The sequence below is a fragment of the Notamacropus eugenii genome, chromosome 2 (assembly GCF_028372415.1).
Source record: "Notamacropus eugenii isolate mMacEug1 chromosome 2, mMacEug1.pri_v2, whole genome shotgun sequence".
Taxonomy (NCBI): domain Eukaryota; kingdom Metazoa; phylum Chordata; class Mammalia; order Diprotodontia; family Macropodidae; genus Notamacropus; species Notamacropus eugenii.
In genome coordinates, this window is record NC_092873.1 from 473,728,601 (window position 1) to 473,750,502 (window position 21,902).

Sequence of the window (21,902 nt, forward strand, 5' to 3'; positions counted from 1 at the left end):
TCATTTCAAATAGCCTGAATTCTTAGGAAATTTTTTTCCATACATCAAGATTAAATCTGCCTCTCCAGCTTCACACCGTTATGGCTCAAAATTTTGTCCTCTGAGGTCAATCAGAAAAGGTATAAGTTCTCTTCCACACAGCAGTCCTTCAGATATTATTTTATCCTCCAGGCTAAACATTCCTAGTTCCTTCATCCACACCACACAAAGCATAATTTGTCTAATTATACTGCTGTGCAAATTTGTCTACCAGGATGGCCTTAGGTTGGTTGCTAAATTCTAAGTAGATTATGTATTAAAAAGGGAAATAAGATTAATCTGGCATGACGTGTTCTTGATCAAGACTTCCTGACTCTTTGTGATTACTGTTTCCTTTTCTAGATGCTCGTTAACCATCCCTTTAATATTTTATTCTAGGAGTTTTGCCAGAAATCAGTGAAGTTTACTCAGCTATATGCAAACACCACTCAGTTACGTCTTATAAAAAGATAATATGCTTGCAAATTATATCAGCAGTTTTTAGCTAAAATTTTTCTTACTTCCTTTCTTTAAAAAAAAAACCTTTATGTTGGGATTGGAAGCTCAATTCCGTGTGGACGGTCTCGGGCGGGTAAAAGTGGGACTTCTAAATCTTAGAGTCTTACGAGGCCCTCCATGAACAGCGGGGGTTCGAGAAGGTCAGACTGAGCTAGCTCGGCTAGCTCGGGTATTTCCGCCTCTCCCCGGGAGATACGTGATGGGTGGAGTCTCCCTGCCCTCGAGGTAGTCCCGGATTGGAGCACACCTAGTTACCTAACAGCACGGTATTGAGATGCAAACTGTGTGGCTGAAGATTAAGTAGGATTGAGGAAGCCTAAAAGCTCTCTTAGCACGTGTGGAGCCAAAGAGGACAGTAGGCTCCGCTTCTTTTCTTTCCTCTCTCCCCTCCCCCTCTCTCCCCGCTTGTACTTCTACTTCCAATCCCTTAAGCTTAGCCTCCTTAGGAAATCTCCCCCTCTTCCTCCTAAGGAAGACCCCCCTGCATTTGTAACCCAGACCCTGTAATAAAGCTCATCCCCTGTTCGACTCTGGAACGTCCTTTCTCTCATACGTGCATCCGGCGTGGCCAGCCGAAGACCTCGGAGGTGAGGTAGGAAAGACTCGGGTAGCCCAATACAGGCCTCTAGGCTTGGCACCTTTATTAATGTCCTCTTGTTTCTATTTTGCCTTCCTTTCCAAACATATCCCTTGCAACAAGGATTTTTAAAAGAGGAAAGAAAAGGAAATTCAGGATAACCAAACAATGACATAAGCAATATTCTACACCTAGTTCCCTACTCTGGGAAAAGGAGACACCCTTCTTAAATTATACCTAATGTATGCATTCAGGTTAAAAAAAAAAAAAAAAAAAGAAAAGGTCAGTGGGATTGTTAACATTTCAGCAGTACAAACTATATAAACAGGAGAAGAACAGTACAGGCTGGTAACAGTTTTATACATAAGCTAAGATCATTCAATTGGCATAGCAATGCTTGTCCATCTAAAATTCTCTTTATGCTTATTGGACTACATTCTTTTGATCTATGTGATCAGGAACCAGGTAAAATAGCTGGCCAGAATAAGCCTTGAGATCACCGAGATGCCTAACTCTGTTGATAGGTCTACAACTATGAAATTTTTTTAAACAGAAATATAATTATGACTTTAACTTACCAAATTTTAGTGCTACATGGATTCAGCATATATAAGTCCATGTTTTCTATCAGAATTGCAGATGTGCTCTATGTGAAGAGGAGATAATAATTACAAAAGGAAAATACCAGACAAAAAAAGGAAAAAAAAAATTATTTTTGAACAGTTATAAATCTCTTAATTTTTCCACATTTTCAATTCCTCAGGTACTTAAACCTTAGAAGGCATATTAAAATGTATAAAAATAATGATTTGAAACTGAATTAACCTCATGGGTTACAGATACCTCAAAAGAAACACATCAATATTTGTTCCTAAAACTTAAGGTCAAAATCTATTTAAAGTAATAACATTTCACATTTCCTTAAGACATTAAAGATTACAGTTTAAATGCCCCCTCCAGTTTTAAAAAATAAATCACTAAAGGCTCATGAGGCATTGTTGCTAAATTGTTAAAAAAAAAAAGTTTTCAGTATCATAATTCTCAAAGAAAACAGAAAAGGCCATTTCATTCTGAACTTTGATGGGAAAAAGAATTATCTTATGTATAAATTTAATTATGAATCAAGACTCAAATGAGTCAACAATATAAAGCACCTTGTGTCATCACTGTTCTAGGTGGTGAGGATACAAATACCAAAAAAAAAAAAAAAAAAAAAAAGATAAGCTCACATTCAATCTCAGTGGACAGTGTGAACATGTAAAAGTAAGTACATGCAATGAATACAAGGTAGTTTAGGCTGAGAAGACAGTAGCAGTCAGAGGGTATCTGGAAAAGCTTCATGCAGAAAGGAATCCCTAAAAGTACAAGTAAAATTCTATAAGACAGGGGGAGGAAGGAATGTATGGTTTGGCAAATACGGGAGTCATCCAGAGCAAAGGCACAAAGATGGGAGATGGAGTGCTGTGTATGAGGATAGCAAAGCCACAACTGTACAGACAGACCATAGAATGATGAAATAAAAGAGATAGGCAGTGAGCAGCTTGTGAAGAGTTTTCTTTAACAGCCAAACGGGAGCTACTGAAATCTACCGAGAAGAGAAATGACACTTAAGGAAAACCACTTTGGGAGCTCAGTGGTGGATGTGGAAGGAAAAGGAAAATCAATAGGCCAACTACGTGCCAGGAACTGTGCTAAAAACAACTGTTACAAATAGTTCATTTTGAGTGTCAGTTAAGACAAAGTGGAATGGGGAGAGATTTGAGACAAAGAGGCCAATTAGGGGGCACTACATAAATCCAGAAGAAAGTGCTGACAGCCAGAATTAAGGGGAGATTTGTGTGATTAGTGAGAAGGGAAGGCATGTGAAAGATAGCAGGGATGTAGAAAGCACCAAGATTTGACGAATGAGTGTATATGTAAGGGTGCCGGGGTTATGGACTTCAGGAAAGGGAAGAACAGTGGCATCCTGGGTAGAAACAGCAAAGATCAGAAGAGGTGAAGGTGAGTGTTTTCTGTTTTAGACATGTCCAGTTTGAGATGCCTATAAAATACCAATAAAATTCCATGGGACTAGCACCTCAGACAGAGACTAGGAATGAAATATACAGTGGAGAGGAAAAAAAAAGATTAGGTCTGACAATAGAGACTTGGAATATAGGACAGGAATAAAAACATGGAAAAGGAAGTGAATATCATTATCAGGACCTCAAATCAAATTTAAACTTCTTTCAAATAACCATGCAACTATTCTGACTACTCTAAAAACTTTACCTTCTAACAGTTGAAGAAATTTAAGATTGTAAACAGGTTACCTTGGCCTCTGGATTAGCTGCTAATATCTTGGCACCACATTCTACTGATGCATAATTATTTCGGTTTTTCTGGACCTTCTTGGTTGAATGTTGAACACCATTGGAAGATGGATGCATTGACTGACCTGTAGGTAAACATCGTTTATGAGCATCTATGAGAGGGAACAACTCACCATACTTAATTAACTCTAAAAACATTAACTCTACCTGTCAGTTAAGAATAGAAATTACTGGAAACAGGAAAGAAGAAAACAACAAAAACCTTCTGCTTATATGGTCAACCCAAATTATTCTATCTGCACAGCTTTAAAATTCATCTAGCATTCTTTTTAGTTAATTAGCAATATTCATATTTCATTCAATTCAGACATTCATTAAATATCTCCATAATGTACATGACAATGTGCTAAATTCTGGGAATATAACAATGATAGAGGAAGCTGGGTAGTACAGGAGAAAGTGCTATGCTGGAGTAAAGAAGACTCAAATTCATACACAGTCTCAAATTTCAACATCTCCCAAATAAGGTTTCAGTAAAACACAAAATGCTTAATATTGTTTGAATGTGTTTTTTCTATAAAAATTTCCTGCTGAAATGTTTCCAATATCTCTGAAAGTCTTAAAAGTTTTCTTCCCAATAAATTGTAGTTTAATAATTGTTTTAAGTTAGAACTTTTTACTTCAGAAGTACTTATGGATTTCCAAAATTAAGATTTCTACAAGCAAAGCATTAAGGATAAGATTACTTTAAATACTAGTTGTTTTATATCACTGTGAGAAAAAAATATAAGGAATATTTAAATAGTCTCCACATAAAAAGGGAATAAACCTCTTGCTTACTTTTTTCTTTCTCTACTTCCATAACTTTTTTTTTCCATTCATCAAATGTTGGAATGTCTCCTGGGTCTTTGGGTGGGTCAGTATCTCCAAACTTTCTGTAATCTGACCCCTGAAAAAAAATTCCATTCAACTTTAAATGTGTTTCAAGAGGTATTCAATGCCTTCAATATAGTATACTCTTATAAGTGCTAGGTATATTAAGATCAAAACAAAACAAAACCAAACCATAGTCTCTGACCTCCACAAGCTTAAATCCTAGTGGGCAGAACTAAAAGATACACACAAAATTAAAAAAAAAAAAGCTGTCTAAGTATTTTGAGAAAAGAGCTAGCTTGCGCAGTAGTTTGACTAGAGGATGACAAACTACATGAAGAAGCTCAGCATTTAGTTGCTATAAAAGCAGGTTAGACGAAGATGACCCTGAGGACCAGGCTGTCAACGTCAGACTTTATTTAAAAAGCAATGAAGAAACAAATTCACTAGTTCAAATTGACCAAATCACTCTAGACTATTTTCTTTGAAGTGAGTATTTTATTTTTTTACTTCTTCAAGGAGCAGATTCCTCAGACTTCAACAATTTTAATACATTCAATGCTGAGAAAATAAATAAGATCATCATATGGTTGTATGAAATCATATCTGGTGGCTCTTGGATGGATTTAAAAGTAATGGGGAATTATGACAGTAGACACCTTCTTAATAAAAGAATTTCATTATAAAATTTCAGGTAAATTTCAATAATAAGAGTGAAATAGTCAGAAACAACAGAAAATGACAAAAAGAAAGTAAAACTGGGGATCATAAGACCAGAATTATAGTCCTGGAGCTGCCACTAACTAGCTGTAGTGCTTCAACTTTTTCCGTTTTAAAACCTGTAGAATTATGAAAAATTATCTTCTATCATCCCTTTACAGCTCTTAAATTTTAGAGTTCTAAGGATACTAATGAAATTAGTATTAGATTATTATGGATTATTAAGATGATCACAGGATTATAAAAAAACTCAACAGGTTATCTATGTTTGCCATCTTACAAAATTTTATATATTTCAACTGTGTTTATTATAATAGTAAAGAACAGTAATCCTAACACATTTACTCAGAAAGTAGCAATTAATACAATCCAAACATTTATTATTACATTTTCTTTCTTTTTCAAAGAAAGCAGAAAAGGTAGAGATCAGTGGAAGGGGAAAAAGACTACATAAAGAGTGCTTACCATGATTAAATGAATTCACTCCTTTAAAAGATTATTTGTTAAAGATTGAGATTAAGAGTTTGAAAATTTGGTTGTTGACTAAAGTATGGACCTCATTCAACTAATATAAAGCTACTTATTTCTACTTTTTCAAAAATCAACTAAAAACCAAATAAGCATAAAAATTTACAAATCTATCTGGCTAATTCAATCCAATTATTTTTATCTGTTCAAAGACATTATATATTATATGGTACTTAGATGTCTATTAAGTAGTAGTGTATATATACTAAGAGAAAGTGTGGCATAGATTAGAGAGAAAGTGGAGTCAGAAAGCCCTAGGTTCAAAACCTACCCCTAAAGCATACTGCCTATGAGATACTGGGCAAGTTGCTGAAGGTATAGTTACTATTGCCTTGGCAATTCTATAAGACTAAGTTACACAACAGTTGCCTATATACAGGCAGAGGTATATTCCTCAAATATACCAATTAAATCATAGGTTTGGATTCTTTCTCCCCCTCAAAAAAAACCAAAAAAAACAACACTAATGAAGAAATCAAAGAACCAGAGGTAGGAAACATCACGGAGAATATCTGGGTGAAGGTCAAAAGTCAGAAACACAAACCATTATGTCATCTGAGTAGAACACAAATCACCTGATCAGAAAGAGCAACAACTCAGCAATGATGGAGGATGTCAAGTTTCTAGTCCTCTGGAACCCTCCCCTTGCCACTTCGTGCCGAAACAGAGTAGCTAAATCTAAGGGTAACTCTATCACTGAAAACAAAGCAGGAACCAAAAAATAACACGGAAGGACTAATTACTGGGGTGGGGGAGGAGGGTGTTAATTAAAAAAAAAAACTAAGGGGAAGGCACCACTCCCTCTAACAACTTGTGACAAACAAGAAAACCAGGCAGTTTGACTTTATTATTGCTCAAATGGGGGAAGGTAGAGGGAGGAAAGGATAATAAATGCTTGAAAAATAAACATTTTAAAAAAATATTTCCTATTAATACTAGTAGTGTGTCTGTGTGTGTGTGTGTGTGTGTGTGTGTGTGTGCATATACAGTTAGCAATTCCATTAAAAAGATAATCTCTCTACACTGATAAAGGTGGTACTTAACTTGTGGATAGTTAAGAAAAAATGGCAAGGAAATCCAATTCCCCAAGTATCTATTGAGTAAGTGCTACGTACAAGGCTCTGGTAGTTACCACCTACAGGAGTGGTAGTAAATAAAGACGATATGCCCTCTGTCATCTGTCTTCATAGATCTAAATGACAACATCATCTTACACCGGGTTCCACCTCATACTTAGCAGACTGGTAAAAATGACAAAGAAAAAAGTAATCGTGGAGGGGCCGTGGAAAGACAGGAATTTGGTGCACTTTTTGGTAGAGCGATAAATTGTCCAGTCTTTCAGGAAAATAGTAACAACACCTCAAAAATCTCTAAACTATGTACTTGATCTCTCAGTGGGAACAAACTCCTTGAGAAGGGTGTCTACAATATGAGCCTCCGCTTCTTTCCTGTCTTAATTCTGCAGTATGACTTTCAATCTCCTTACTCAACAGAAACTGTTCCCTCTGATGTTACTAAAGAGCTCTCACTTGCCAAACTGCATGGCCTTTTCTAAATTCTCATCCTTTTTGACTGACCTCTGCAGCTTCTGACACTTGTCAATCACCCTCTTCTCAATACTCATCTCTCTAGGTTTTTGTGACACTACTTTCTCCTCCTCAGACGTCTTCACTGGATCTACATCCAAGTCACACTTGTTAACCATGATTGTCCCACAAGACTTAGTCCTGGCGCTTCTTCTCCTTAATTATTATCTCTGTGTTAATGATTCCTAGATCTACTTACTCAGCCCTAATGCTTCTTCTAATCTCATCTTCTAATCTTCCAAGAGCCCATCACTTGAAGAAAAGTCTAAACTACTGTAACCAAATGAAGATACTATTTCAAGGAAAAAATAGAGCACTATTCGAGCTATTTGAGCCCTTTAATCATGGATGGAACCACCAATTGCTGCACTCTGGCAGCAGCAGGGGTAATTTGTTTCATAACTTCCTTTAGAAAATTTTTGCTTAAAGAATCTTTAAAAGCACTGGATTGATTTGCTTATTCCAAGGGCAGACAAGTGACTTGTTATAATCCCTGACCAATATCTACATTCCTCTTTCTTGATATTATATTAAAAGGGTGTTCTGGGTTTCAACTTCAAGCTAACAGGGAGCTGGAGGATACTGTTTGACAGAATTGTTCATTTTAAAACAACTCTACCTATACCACAATGCTGAAACAGCTGGATAAACAAAATCATCCTTGAGAGTCAGAGGCCTAAGTGATCTGTCAATCAACTCCCCCTTATTGAACATGTGGCAAAAAATAGTGACTTGATGTTTATAAAGATTGACTAGGATTAAAAAGACTGACAGACATCAATATATTAGATGACAAAGATTTCACTTTACCTCTTTCAATTTCTCTGAAGCATTTAATGGAGATTTCTGAAGATCTGAATCCTGCTCATTTGGTTCAACTGATTCAAATTCTGATTTAGTTACCATTCCTTTGTCTTGTGAAGAGGACACATTTTCTATATGCTGACCAACAAGACTACAAATATGAAAGAAAAACAAATTTTAAGTGATAAATATTGAATGGATCATATACACTGCAAACTAACCATGAAATAAATGTATTAAAATGATCGAGTCTTTTACAACAAAAAATGCAAATTAGGTACAACTTTCCATACTCACCTTTCTGGTGAACTGACAAAGGCTGAATGTTCAACATGCTGGTCTAAATCAAGAGTCCCATGTTTTTCAACTTGGGAATCTGAATAAAGGTTCCCACCAATACTACAGTCAGTTTCAGATTGTTCACTTTCACTCAAACTAGCAAGTGGGATATCAGCACTGGAATTTTCTATTTCACTGAAGCAAAGGAAAAATAAAAACAAAAACATTCTGATCAATGAAAAAGACTAAACTATTTAAAAATACAAGTATTTCTAGCACAATGCCATAACTAAAGGCAAGAGCTGTGAGAAAGTAAAATGCTTCATTCAAACAATTTTTCAGGTATATTAACATAGCACTTTCTAGAATAAATGTATTTTCCTATTTTAATTCATATTTAAAGATTCAAAATTTAATCTGGTTAGTTTGCAGCTATACTAGGAGAATCCTTCCTACAAAATTCACAAACAAGTACTTTAAAAGAAAAAAACTATAAATACTTTAATTACCATGGATAGCATATTGGCAATAAGCAATATTATGTATATTAATTAACTTTGGATTGCCTATGTTTCTATTTCTACATGAATAAAATTTTACTGTATTAAAGTTGCTATAGTAAGATAAATCATCTATCATTTTAAAAATAGCACTAAAGTTTTTATAACATTTCAGACTTTTATTTTTAAAATATCAGAAGCCCTAACATTTGATTTCTTGGGAAGAAATAAAAGATAGTCAAATATATTTTATTATTTGTGGGAAAAGATTTTACATTTACTACTTCCATAAAAAAATGTTTATTATATGTGTGTTGTCTGATGATGAGAATGATGATGATGATGATGATGATGATGATGATGATGATGATGATAACAGGACAGGAGAGGCATAGATAGGAACAGGTGACTAAACCTGTGATTTCAATGATATATACAGAGAAATAAGGAGACATTCTTTCTCCATGAAGGACTACATCTTCTGTGAAACTAACAGTCTTAGAAAGTTGCCTAGGCCACTCAAAGGCTCACAGCCAAAAAGTGATAGAGGCAGGACTCAAAACCAGATGTCTCAAGCCAGCACTCTATGCACTAGCAATAACAAACAGCTAACATTTCAAATTTGCAAAATACCTGACATACATTATCTCATTTGATCCTTAAAAATGATCTTGTGAGGTAGTTACTATAGCTATTTTATCTCTATTTAGTGGATAAGAAAGCTTATAATAAGAAGTTATTAGCATGGTCATGCTAATAAGTGTCAAAGGCAGAGTTTCAAACCCAGATTTCTCTGACTCCCAAGTCTAATACTATCTGCCACCGTATAGCTAATCATAAGCTCCTTGAGGTCTAGGACCATATCTTGCACACATTTTTGTTTTCTTCCCCACTAGGTCTTACTAGTATAGTAACTTTTTTAAGTGCAGAAAAAATAACAGAGAATATATATACAAAATACAGAAAAAAGGGGGGGAAATGTTATCGCTTTATTAAGATTAATGCATCCTAAAGACAAAATAAGATAGAAAATATGTAGTATTGGAGTAAGACTGAAAGCATATAGGAATTCAGCAACAATATCTAATGGAACAGGTGTATAATTTGTAAATTCTAGAAAACCACATTAAAGGGATTACTCAATATACTTAAAAAATATACTTCTTTTGGGGAATTTATCATCTTCACTTTCACTTGAATATCTAACTTTTCAAATGATAAGAAAATCAAAAGATAAAGCACAAAGATTGGCATTATTTGCCTAAATTAAATTTTGGATAAGGTTGCTTCATATCAAAAAAAACCAAATGATTCTATCTTTAGTTAAGCAGGAAAAAAATAAAATTAGTTATACTTAGGTTCTGAGACTGGAGTGATCTCTGAGGTAGATGAGGTGGAAATATTCTCAACATTTTCAATATTTGCAGCTATACTAGGAGAATCTCCATTGATGTCAACTGATGGGAGTGTCTCAACTACAGGTGAACTTAAAATCCTTGACTGTGTATCCTGTTTTTAAAAAAAAAAATTATTAATATTTATATAAAATCACAATGTTAACTATCAGCTTATTTATCCTTAATAGGTTTTTATGGAAAATTTTTTCTGGACTGACAACATTCACAAATAATATTTTTTCCCCACAACGTTCTTCCTTTCCACTTTACCAGCCTATTTAAATCTTTGTATTTAATTTCATATTCTACTTATTTTCACATTTTCACATTCACAAAGCGTAAATTAATAAGAAAAAAAATCCTGCACTATTCCTATTTTTCCAATTATCCCATTTAAAATTTTGCCTTAATCTATAGTGAAGAGTTTCGTCTTAGCAAATCAACATTTATTGAATGCCTTCTCTGCGCAAAGCACAATAAAATGGGAGTGAGTACGGTGAGAGGCAGAGAAGCAGATGTGTTACAACTCATCCCCTTATATAAACTATTGTTATTTGCAAATTAATTAGAGTGCATAATGGTCCTCTGCTTGAATATTAATTTGTCAATATATCCCTTAAAACATAGCACCCAAAAATGAACATAATGGCCCGCATATAAAACGTCTGAACATCACAGAACTGTTATATTCTACGTAAACTGTGCCTCAATTTCCTCATTTGTAAAAGGAGCTTTTGAGGGGTGGGAGAGGTAGAGAAAAATACTTAACTGAAAAAATGTATTTAATTGAAAAATTACTCAATGGCATTTAAGTTACCTTACAGTTCAAAATCTACAATCCTATGACTTAGACATTATGCTTCCATATATGAAAGCTGTTTGCTTTATTCTACTAAAATCTTACTCTGATAATTCACTGAGGGATCTTACAGGATATATGAGTAGAACAGAAGTTTTGATAGGGCTCACCAAGCTAGAAAGACTTCAAAAACATTCTCCAACTTGTATTGAGGACTGGTTTACAGGGGCCCAATTATATGAGGGATAAGCAGTAGGTAATTTTTCCTTATTTTTGTAAACAAACCAACAGATACGGGAGGATGGGGGTAGTGAAATTCATGAAAATTATCTACCAAGGTGTTGAGGGGTTTGTTTTCTAAATTCATGGAGGAAATAGTCATAATGATGAAACTGTGGATCCCTGAAACATTTAAGATAACATTAACTTCAAATTTCTTTTCACACAAACTACTGTCAAGATGGATCTTCCCAATGCTAGAATTTTTAAAATTACTTATTAGACCCAAAAGCAGGGCTTAAATTTTATGGAAAAGACAGAATCTAAAAGTCTTTCCTTAACTTTCTTCCCTTGTTATATTTGTTAATTTTATTAAATAATTCACAGCCTTTTCACTGAATGATATCCTAATTACCTTTTAACAGCTGACTTGTTCCATAAATCCATACAAATCTCAGGAAAATACATATCTAGTTGGTGATAAGCCATACAGAGAAACACAATTTCTTGATATGGGAGGTTTTTCTTCTCATCTTTCCAAATATTTTCTTTATAAATTTCCCCAATTTATCTATTCCACTTTACAGGTGGCAGCCAGCCTAGTTGAGTTCTCTCAATAGTACTGGGAGAGAGATTGAGTCAAATACTATGTCCATTTTAAGTATGGAAAAGATAATGATCAAAAAAGGCAAATAACTTGCCTGACAAGATTGTAAATGGGTTTTTTAAAAAGTCTTCTAACTTTACATGTATTATCTTTAACTACAATACAAAGACTGCTTTTATGAATGAAAAAGATAGTTTAAAATTCAGTTACTCACATATGCTTTATATTACATAACAGTAAAACAGAAGCATGGTAAATTCATAGTTCTTACCCTGAATGTTAAAAAAAGAAGAGGATGGGGGATTGTTTTTTGAATTGCTCACCATTCTTATTGTAATAATTTTGTCTTTTTCACAAATGTCCTTTTAAGTATGGTGACAGCTTTAGATAACTTCAAGCTAGATATGAATTAATAGTCTGATATGACAACCAAGAAACTGCAATATAATCTTAGATTGCATTAAACATCACAGCATCCGTACAGGACTAAGGAAAGTTCCACTGTACACTACATGGGCTAGATAGAACAGGAATAGGCAAACTACCAATGGCCAAGTCTGGCTCACCACTTGTTTTTATATGGCCCATGAATTAAGAAGAGTTTTTATGTTTTTAAACAAAGTAGTATTGTATTAAAAAATGAACAAACCATTCTTGGCTCAGGGTCTATACACAGACAATGGGCCAGATTTAGCTCACAGTTCATAGCTGGACAATTCCTGGGTTAGGACACATTTGGATATTATGTTCTGAGCACCACATTTTAAGATCAATTATCTGCTCGAAATTCAGAAGGGCAACAAAGATGATGAAGAAGAGCCTTGAAATCATTCCCTATGAGGATCTATTTGCTGAAGGAAATGGGGATGTTTGCCTGACAGAAGTCAAAAAGACTTCAGGAAGCAGGAGGCAGGACTGGGAGCAACAACGATGAAAACTCTTGTCAAGTATTTAATGGACTATCATGTAGGAGGATTAGTGCCTTCTTAACTCCCAACAGCACAAGGAGAGCAATGTTGTACAAAAGGAAATCAAAACTTGCTCAAGGAAAAACAACTTCCAAATGAGTAGAGCTATCTAAAAATGGAATAGATGGGATACCTCCACAGTAGTGAACTCCCCATTACAGAAGGTCTTGGTATACAGAAGGGTTTTAAAGAATAAGCTAGAGTCCCAACTCAAAACTATGATTCTGTATTTTTCATTGTTTCATGGGTTGGCTTGGTCAAAGAATGGACTGCCTAGTGTTCAATATGATATCAATGAGTTTACGTGTACTAATAGTGGTACTGAAGGAGACACTATTATTGAAGTGTCTCAGCATGAAAGACTCTATAGAGAATTTTCCAAGAATCAGGGTCAGCTCTGTACCACAAAGAGACAAGACATGGTGAAAATATGGGAGGGAGAACAAGCTATAACATGGATGATATTCCTCAGACCATGACACCCTTACTAAGTAAAAGGTAAAAGAAAATATAAGATCCCATTGTGCTTATTGTTTGTGGATTCTAAAGAAACATTTAAAACAGTAGGGCAAAATGCAGTATTAAAATTTGTCTCCCAACAAGGTGTCTCTATTAATAATAAGATAAGTAAGATCATTTCATACCTTTGAGGATCAGTAGAGGCAAAAAAACCAGGGACATATAGTCATCAAAAGTTTTTGTACTCATGGAGAATGTCCAGTATATAGCACAAAAGGAAGATAGATTTCCTGAAGATGATAAGGTTTCCCAGGTAACTTCAGTTTATGAATGTCATTAAGCTAATTTTATCAAATTCCAGAACACTGTAGAATTTCCTTAGAGAGCTCCAAAGGCATATGTGTGTGTATACATATACACACACACAGAGAGGAAAAACTAAATGAATTTAGAAAAACTGTTGTCTAGATGATATGCAACAACACGATGCTAAATGAGCTGGTCCGTCAGAATTAAGAAATTGAGGCCCAGAATAAAATGGGAGTAAAACAGGCAACAGTGCATATGGGAAGTCATGTAGTACTTTAAATGACTGTGAAAGGTTATTCCCAAAACCCATCTTCCTTAACATTTTTCCAATAACGTTATATGGCAGCAAATCATGGATTAAGTCATTCTCTTAGGGAATCAGAATGGCAAGTTAAAAAAAGGAGAGTACTCAACTCATGATGGACATAAAATAAGCTACAGCACATTATAAACTATGAAATGGCATAAAGATAATGAGATAGCAAATGATCCTGTCAGACTTTGAAAACAAGGCATAAAAGAAACCACTCTATGGTCTATACCAGTACAGCATGATGTCAGGATAACAGCAAAATGTCCTGAGTACAGAACAGCCTGCCTCCTGTGGAGGTTTACAGGTTTGTACAGGATTAGAAAGTTTGCATGTGTTTTGATCTGCGCCACTAGAGGGAGTGCTCACAAAGATCACTGAAATTTTGATGTACCTCTCAAGTGGTTAACTTGCAGAAGATATTCAACCAGTACCAACAACTTTGTTCTTTAAAAGTCATGTGTTGGTGATTAGTATGCGGCAAAAACTGTGCTAAGCACAGGGAATACACATTAAAAATAGCACCTGCTTTCTAGTAGCTTACATTCTAATGGGGGAGACATACAGAGTAGATATAAGGCAATCCTGGAGAAAAAAAGCACTAACAGCTGAGGGGACTGGACTAAGGCAGGCTTCCTAAAGAAGAAGGCACCTATAGAGGTGAGTGGTGGAGGTGAGAAAAGACATTCCTGGGACGGGGAACAGCCAGAGCAAAGGAAAGTAGAAAGGAGATGGAGCTTATGTGAGAAAATAAAAGTAGGCAAGCATGGCTACACTATAAAATATGCATGGGGAGAATGTTAAAGCAGATTATAAAGACAGAAAGGAGCCAAGTTATTAAATGCCAAACAAAATCTCTATATTTGATCCTATGGGTAATAGGAAGTTACTAGAGTTTACTGAGTTGGGGTAAGGGATTAGAAGGTAACACACTCCAGTTTGTGCTGCAAGACAATCCCTTAGGTGGCTCAATGGAGAATGTATAGAAGTAGCAAAAGACTTGAAGCAGGAAGAACAATTAGAAGGTTATTGTAATGACTGAGGTGAAAAGTGAGGAAGGCCTCAACAAGATGGTGGCTATATAAATGGAGAGAAGGGATTGTAGAAAAGAGATGTGGAGATGTAAACAACACACATTTGCAACTGACTGGACATGAGAGTATCAAGAGTAATTAAAGTGAAAAACTGAGGATAACATTGAGGCTGACAACTTGAGTAAATGGAAGGATAGCAGTATCTTAAGAGTAAGTGGTAAGATGAGAAGAAAGGTGGGCTTTGAGGGGAAGATAATGAGTTTCTTTTTAGACATACATCCAGATTGAAATGTTTAATAGGCAGTTAATTAGACAGGACCTGAGCTTAGGAGAGGGAATAGAATTGAATATACAGATCTGGAAGACATCTAATTAGGAATGAAAACTGAGCCCAAAGAAGCTAACAAAATCACCAACAGAAAATATGTAGAAAGAAAAAAGAGAAAGAGAGAGAAGAGAACCCAAGAAAATCTTGGCACACATCCAAAGTTAGCAGACATGATAAAGTTCAAGATTCATGAAAAGACAATGAGTGGTGAGATATATAAGAGGATAACCAATAGAGAGCTACGTCATGAAAGCCCAGAGAGGAAAAAGTACATGGAGGAGGAGAAACTGGACAGCATAGTCAAATGTTACAAAGAAATCAAGAAGGATTAAGATTAAGGTCGTGAGGTTTGGTAATTAAGAAATCAGTGGTAACTTTGGAGAAAGAAGTTTAAATTGAATGATGATGATCAAAGTCAGATTACAGAGATTTGAGAGGAAACAAAGACAACAAGTAAAAATTCATTTCTAAAGTTAGCTGAAAAGGGGAGAAGACATAAAGGACGATAGGTGGTAGGGAATGTTAAGAACTAAGGTTTTTTGGTTTTGCTAATTTCTAAGAATGGAGGAGGCTTTGGGCGTGTATATATGTATTAGGGGGGAAAAGCAGTAGATAAGGAGAGAGGGGCAATCTGAGAGCAGGGTTCCCATTTAGTTGTTCAGAAACTCCAACTCACAATGACAGTGCAAGAGGTACATGCTAAAAATTCTTTAATAGCACTTTATGTAGCAAATAAATTGCCCATTTAACTAAATATATTTTCCTCTGTGAAAACAAACGTGCATGTTTTGAGCATTACAGATCTGATTTTTAGACATTTGAAATTATGACTGTGTGCACAATAATGGTGCTTGTGCAGCAATTACACCAAATTCGGACCACTTCTGAGTAAGTGAAATGTGTTCTTACACCTCCTCAGTCTGTCATCCAATTCTCTCTCAACTTCAAAAAAGGACTCAACATTTGATTACCATCGGACTCCCAACAGGTGGTCAGGGGCATGCATTCACACACTCTAATCTGCATTTCGTACACTGCACACCAAAACTCCCTCACTTCTCCACTACCTTCTAAGTGCAGCTGTGATCAAGATGTTTGACATTTGAGTTCTTGGAGCACATTGGGCTTGTTTGAAAGGCATGACTGGTCGGCATGCACGTTACAAGTCGTCTTAGAACTATCACAGACCATCACAAATGCTGTGTAGAAACAAACCTTCTACTGCTTCTTACTGCAGTAGTAAGGCTGTTTTCCGATTTATACTTATCCTCTGTTTATGTTACTATTTTTCTATCTGGCAGACTTTCAAAGCACTGGTTGGCAACACTGGTCAGTTGTTCCCAGAGTTCCTATGAGTGTTGCCAGTGTGCCAAGGGGAGAGAAAAACAAAATCATGTCTGAAGAGATTCTTGCTTTACAAAAGTTAGTTTATTAAACATTGTTGAAAATGATGCAGTATGTGAAATTCAACTTTTAAGTAGTTATCATTTAATGCAGTGCTTGTCATTAGATAGTAGAAAAGTAAATATTTTATCACATAGAGACTCATTTGGTTAGGTAACTAAAAATTTAAAAATGAATTCCCATCTCTCAGTAGAGAGCTAGTAAAATTCTCCTACTTTTTTCTATCACATTTTTGCATGATCATGCAATTTCATTTTATTCTTGTTCCAAATCACAGAAATAAAACCAATGAAGAACAAGATTTAAAATGAGCTATATGTTACAAACTGTTGTTCAAATTAAAAAGTCTAACACTGATTATATTACATGAATAACCTGCCAAACTGTAATTCATTTCATTACAAATGTTATAGTTAACAAAATTTGTAAAATAAAGAAATTTAATATGTAATCTTATAGATAACAGCATACTTGAGGTCTTGTTGGAGTACTTCTTTAAATTCTAGAATGCCCCACATAAAACATTAATAATAATTTCAAAACTGATTCAATATTGTGTCATTTTTTCATAATTACAGGTAGAATATAAATTTATAAAAGTACATTTTTCTTTTGGAAACTTTAGGGGTAAAAGCTATCATTGTACTTGCTGTGAGGACTTAAGGAATCAGGCTAAGACAATGTAGAGAGTGTATGAGATTACTCCAGGATTTACTACACATGTTTTTGAAAGGGGTCTGTGGAAGGAAAAACATGGGAAACCAGCATGCTAGAGAAAGGAGGGGATGGGATCAATGGAACATATAAAGGGGTTCGCTTTGGCAAGGTGAGGAGGGTAATTTTTCAGAAAGTGGATTAAAGGAAAAGATAGTAGGTACGATGTCAGAAAAGAGATGAGAGGAGAAGAGGGAATTCTGAGCAAATGGCCTTGGGGGGGGTGTGTGTGTGTGTGTGTGTGTGTGTGTGTGTGTGTGTGTGTGTGTGTGTGTGTGTGTGTGTGTGTGTGTGTGTGTGTGTGTGTGTGTGTGTGTGTGTGTGTGTGTGTGTGTGTGTGTGTGTGTGTGTCTGTGTGTGTGTGTCTGTGTCTGTGTGTGTGTCTGTGTGTGTGTGTCTGTGTGTGTGTGTGTGTGTGTGTGTGTGTGTGTGTGTGTGTGTGTGTGTGTGTGTGTGTGTGAAATGGGAGATAAAGCTGAGGCCAAGGAAGTCTTGGAGGACTTGAAGACATTACATAGATTTTCGCACAGTCACTACATAGAGTAAGACAGGGAACCAATTTGGAAAGAGTAGAAATATTGCCTTGTTGCAGTGAAAACCCAGGTGAGATACAATAAATTTATACTGGACCCAGCCAGCATGGTTTCTTGACTTCTCTTGTTCCACTAAAGACAACATGAATAGAAAGAAAAGCAGCAGCTGGTAACAATAATCCTGGGCTGAGATTTAGCAGGGTATGACTTGCAAAAGGATGAGGAGCATAGGATGATAGGCACTGAACTGATTCACCAAGTGGATGAGACTGGAAAGGAAGGAAGCCTAGAACCACAACAGAGGTTGCCCAAGGCCTGGGAAAGTACTGAGGGTAAAAGAATTTTAAGTCATTGTGTTGACAAAAATTGGAAGAGCAATAAAGCATAGGAAAAATGGAATGACAAAAGAGTATGATCAGGTAGAAAAATGTCAGTGTTCATAAACATCAAAGTGGAAGATTCGTGGGTGATAGCACGAGCAAGGGTATTACTACTCCTGAGTGTAGCTGAAGTAGAAGGGAGGAACAGATCCTGAGAGCTGAGTGTATTGAGGAATTGGAAAATGAGCCTAACTCAGGGCCCTCGTATGAGAATAGGAACTAGGGTAGAAGGTGAGATTGTGAGAAAGTAGGAAGGATGTCCTGGGAGGAGGGGTCTGGATAGAACAGCCATTGAGATCTAGATGAGTTGACAACTGGGATTCCTCACAGGAGGAAAGGTCACTGAGTGATGAAAGTAGAGGGAGGTTCTGCAATTGGTAATAAAGACTCCCTACTAGAGACAGCAACCATGAATGCAGAAAAAACTAAAGGGAAAATAGAACTAACTGAAAGATAATCATATAAACTACAATTCCCTAAATGGTTGCAAAGACAACGAAGTAATATCAAAAATTTTTACAGCATGTTTCTCTGGTAAGACCTTATTTCTGAAATATAAATTAAGCATAGAACTGAGTCAAATTAAAAATAAGAGCCATTCCCCAATTGATAAACGGTCCAAGGACACAAACAGGAAGTTTTCAGAAGAAATCAAAGATATCTACAATCCTTTGAAAGTATCCTCTAAATCAGTGTTGATTTGTTATTCTCGTTCAGTCATTTCAGTCATGTTTGGCTCTTCATGACCCCATTTTGGGGCTTTCTGGGCAAAGAGTTGGTTTGCCATTTCCTTGTCCAGTTCAACTGAGATGAACTGAGGCAAACAGGGTTAAGTGACTTGCTAAGGGTCACACACTTAAGTGAGTCTCTGAAGTCAGATTTGAACTCATGAAGATGAGTCTTCCTGATTCCAAGCCCAGTGCTCTATCCACTGCACTACCTAACTGTCCCCACTATTGATTAGAGAAATGCAAATTAAAACAACTCTTGGGGTACCACCTCACATGTACCTATAAGAAATGACAAATGTTAGAGGAGATGAGGGAAATATAGGTACACTAATGAACTGTGGAGTATTGAAATGGTCCAACCATTCTGAAAAACAATCTGGAACCATGCTCAAAGGGCTATAAAACCATATCATACCCTTTGACCCAGTAACACCACTACTAGCTCTGTATCTCAAAGGGATCAAAGAAAAAGGAAAAGGATCTATTTGTACAAAAATAATTATAGCAGCTCCTTTTGTGGGGGCAAACAATCAGATACAGAAAAGATGTTCATCAATTGGAGAATGGCTGGAACAAAGCATGGAATATGATTATGACGGAGTACTATTATGCTACTGAGAAGTGATGGGGAGAGGGGGCAAAGAGTGGTTTAAGCAAAACACGGCCAAGACCTACATGAACTGATGCAAAGTGAAGTAAAAAGAACCAGGAGATAATTATGCACAGTAACAACAATGTTGTAATGATGATCAATTATGAAAGGTGTGGCTACTCTGATTAGTACAAGGATCCCAAAGACAATCCCAGAGGACTCAAGATGACAAAATGCTATCCACCTGCAGAGAGAGAACTGATGAACCCTAAATGCAAACTGAAGTATAATTTTATCACTTTATTTGTCCTGTTTTTTGGGGAAAACATGGCTAATAAGAAAATATGTTTGGCATGATTTCACATTCGTAATTGATATTATACTGCTTAAGTTCTTAATGAGTGAAAGAAAGGGTGGCAGGGAGGGAGAGAATTTAGGTCTCCAAATTTTAAAAGAATGCTAAAAACAAATAAATAAATAAACAGGAGAGAGGAATAGATGGAGAGACTCTCCCATGGAGATAAATGAGTCAGGGTATAAAAGATGGTATAATCAGAACTAGAAAGGTTAGTAAGGGAAGCTGAAAAAGGTTAGTCATTTGTGGGGAACAAGGTCCTACTGAGTACCAAAAGATGGAAGGAGCATGAAAGGATAAAAGAAGAGAAGAGGTCCAAAAAAAAAAGAAGGCTGTTAATTATTGATTGGGAGTTTTAAGAGGGAACCCTGGAAGGGGTAGCCAGATCTGTAGTGAAAGAATGAGATGACAATACTGAGGGAGATGAGAATGGGAAATTGGACAACTGTGGTAGGTAGATGAGCATTGTTCATAGTTAGGGTTTCAATATCATTAGGATGGGGAGAACAAGTGGGAATGATTATGTTAACCATTTAAGAATTAAGTCCTGGCAGAAGTAATTTACAATGGATAGACAGCATATTTCACTGTGATTAGAAAGTTCAAAATCTACACAGAGACCACAAATGCCCAGTGTCCCAGAAGACAATGCTGCTAAGTCCCAAGGAGTTTAGAAGTCTTGTCTTCAATCAGGGGATAGCGCAATTCCTATCTCAAAGGAAGCAATACTGATATTCTCATCTCAGTACCTTTGTACTGGCTGTCCCCATGCCTGGACCTAGCTCAAGTGCTTCCTTCAACACGAGGTCTTTTCTGCTGCCCCAGCTAACCTACTCCACAGAACCAACCGTGAATCTATTTGGTATACACTTTCTATTACCTATATATGTACACATTATCTTCCCTAATACTGTTCTAGTATGGTCCTTGTATGCCCAGTGCTTTCCACATTACTCACCAGGACACAACCAAGAAGAGCCTCCCACTATTTTATTATCCCTAGTTCTCGTTAGCATTGACCTTGTCAAGGATATCAAATGAACACATCATACCAAATGAAAAATTTTGGACAGATTGTAAATAATATATGGTAGTGCATATTATTTACATATTACCATGAAGTACAGGAGAATTCACAGCATTGTCATGATAAAGTCTCCTATTTTGCAACTTTTTTAAAAAGCAATATTAGTAGTGAACTCTTACCATGCAGTAAAAGCACAGTAATTATAAAATCTAGGGACTAAACAAAATGTTTATAATTAGATGCAATCTTTGAAAAGGAGGTCACTCAAAATCAAGATGATGCAGTTTCTACCTGTTCATCAATGCTGCAGTCATCTACTAAGGTATCATGTTCCGATGGACTAGGTATGGTTGAGTCTATATTTCCAAACAATTCTGTATTAATGGACTTTTCAGTTTCCTCCTACATGATCAAAGAAAAAGAATACATCAAAAAATACTGGTTTTGATAATGTTCTTAACACAGATCTTCATTAACTATTTCGATACCACACTTCATTTCTTCTCTTTCTTAATCAAACACTAAAAACTGTGCTCTATTGGTTTATTTTAATTCATTTCGACATCTTCTTTCTCATTTTATACTGTTAAACAGCCTTCATCTTAAAAAAATCTGTCTTTTCCTTTCACAACTTCCAGGCATATTTTCATTTACTAGACTGGAACCAACTATCCTACCTTCATTTTACTCTATTTAGAAGAAAAGGAAGAATCAGACAGCAACTTCCTTTGGCAGATTTTTTTTTCCTCTAGAGCCCTCAAGTTGAATCACTCCTCAAAATGCTCTTTCAAATTTGAAGGAAGAAAGTACTACTATTAGATATTCAATTTAAGTTTTATATCTTAAATATCTATGCTACATCAAATCTATCACAATTGTGTTTTTTATGTGTACCATAAGGGTGGTTTCACTGAGGCCCTTTAGAAAAAAAACAATGTATTCAACATTATTTATACCCATTTTATAGGACTGGATTGAGGTTTTACTTTTAAAATTAGGTTTGCAGTTCTTGGTATGTTT

The 21,902-nt window shown here is 35.8% G+C and overlaps 1 protein-coding gene across 7 annotated transcripts in view; it reads right to left on the reverse strand.

The window, feature by feature from the left end:
- SUCO (SUN domain containing ossification factor) overlaps positions 1 to 21,902 on the reverse strand; it is an 86,816-nt gene that overhangs the window by 40,009 nt on the left and 24,905 nt on the right. For 5 of the 7 annotated variants that reach the window (XR_011975662.1, XR_011975663.1, XM_072648602.1 and 2 more), the window contains exons 3-9: positions 21,174 to 21,284; positions 10,071 to 10,225; positions 8,235 to 8,411; positions 7,944 to 8,088; positions 4,267 to 4,375; positions 3,427 to 3,551; positions 1,693 to 1,760 (exon numbers count right to left, since the gene is read on the reverse strand). Coding sequence is in view for 5 of the 7 variants with exons in the window: in XM_072648602.1 (XP_072504703.1) it covers positions 1,693 to 1,760; positions 3,427 to 3,551; positions 4,267 to 4,375; positions 7,944 to 8,088; positions 8,235 to 8,411; positions 10,071 to 10,225; positions 21,174 to 21,284 (890 nt within the window). In the remaining 2 variants the exon portion in view is untranslated. The remainder of the gene's footprint in view (positions 1 to 1,692; positions 1,761 to 3,426; positions 3,552 to 4,266; positions 4,376 to 7,943; positions 8,089 to 8,234; positions 8,412 to 10,070; positions 10,226 to 21,173; positions 21,285 to 21,902) is intronic. The other 2 variants (XM_072648605.1, XM_072648603.1) reach the window with 1 other exon arrangement.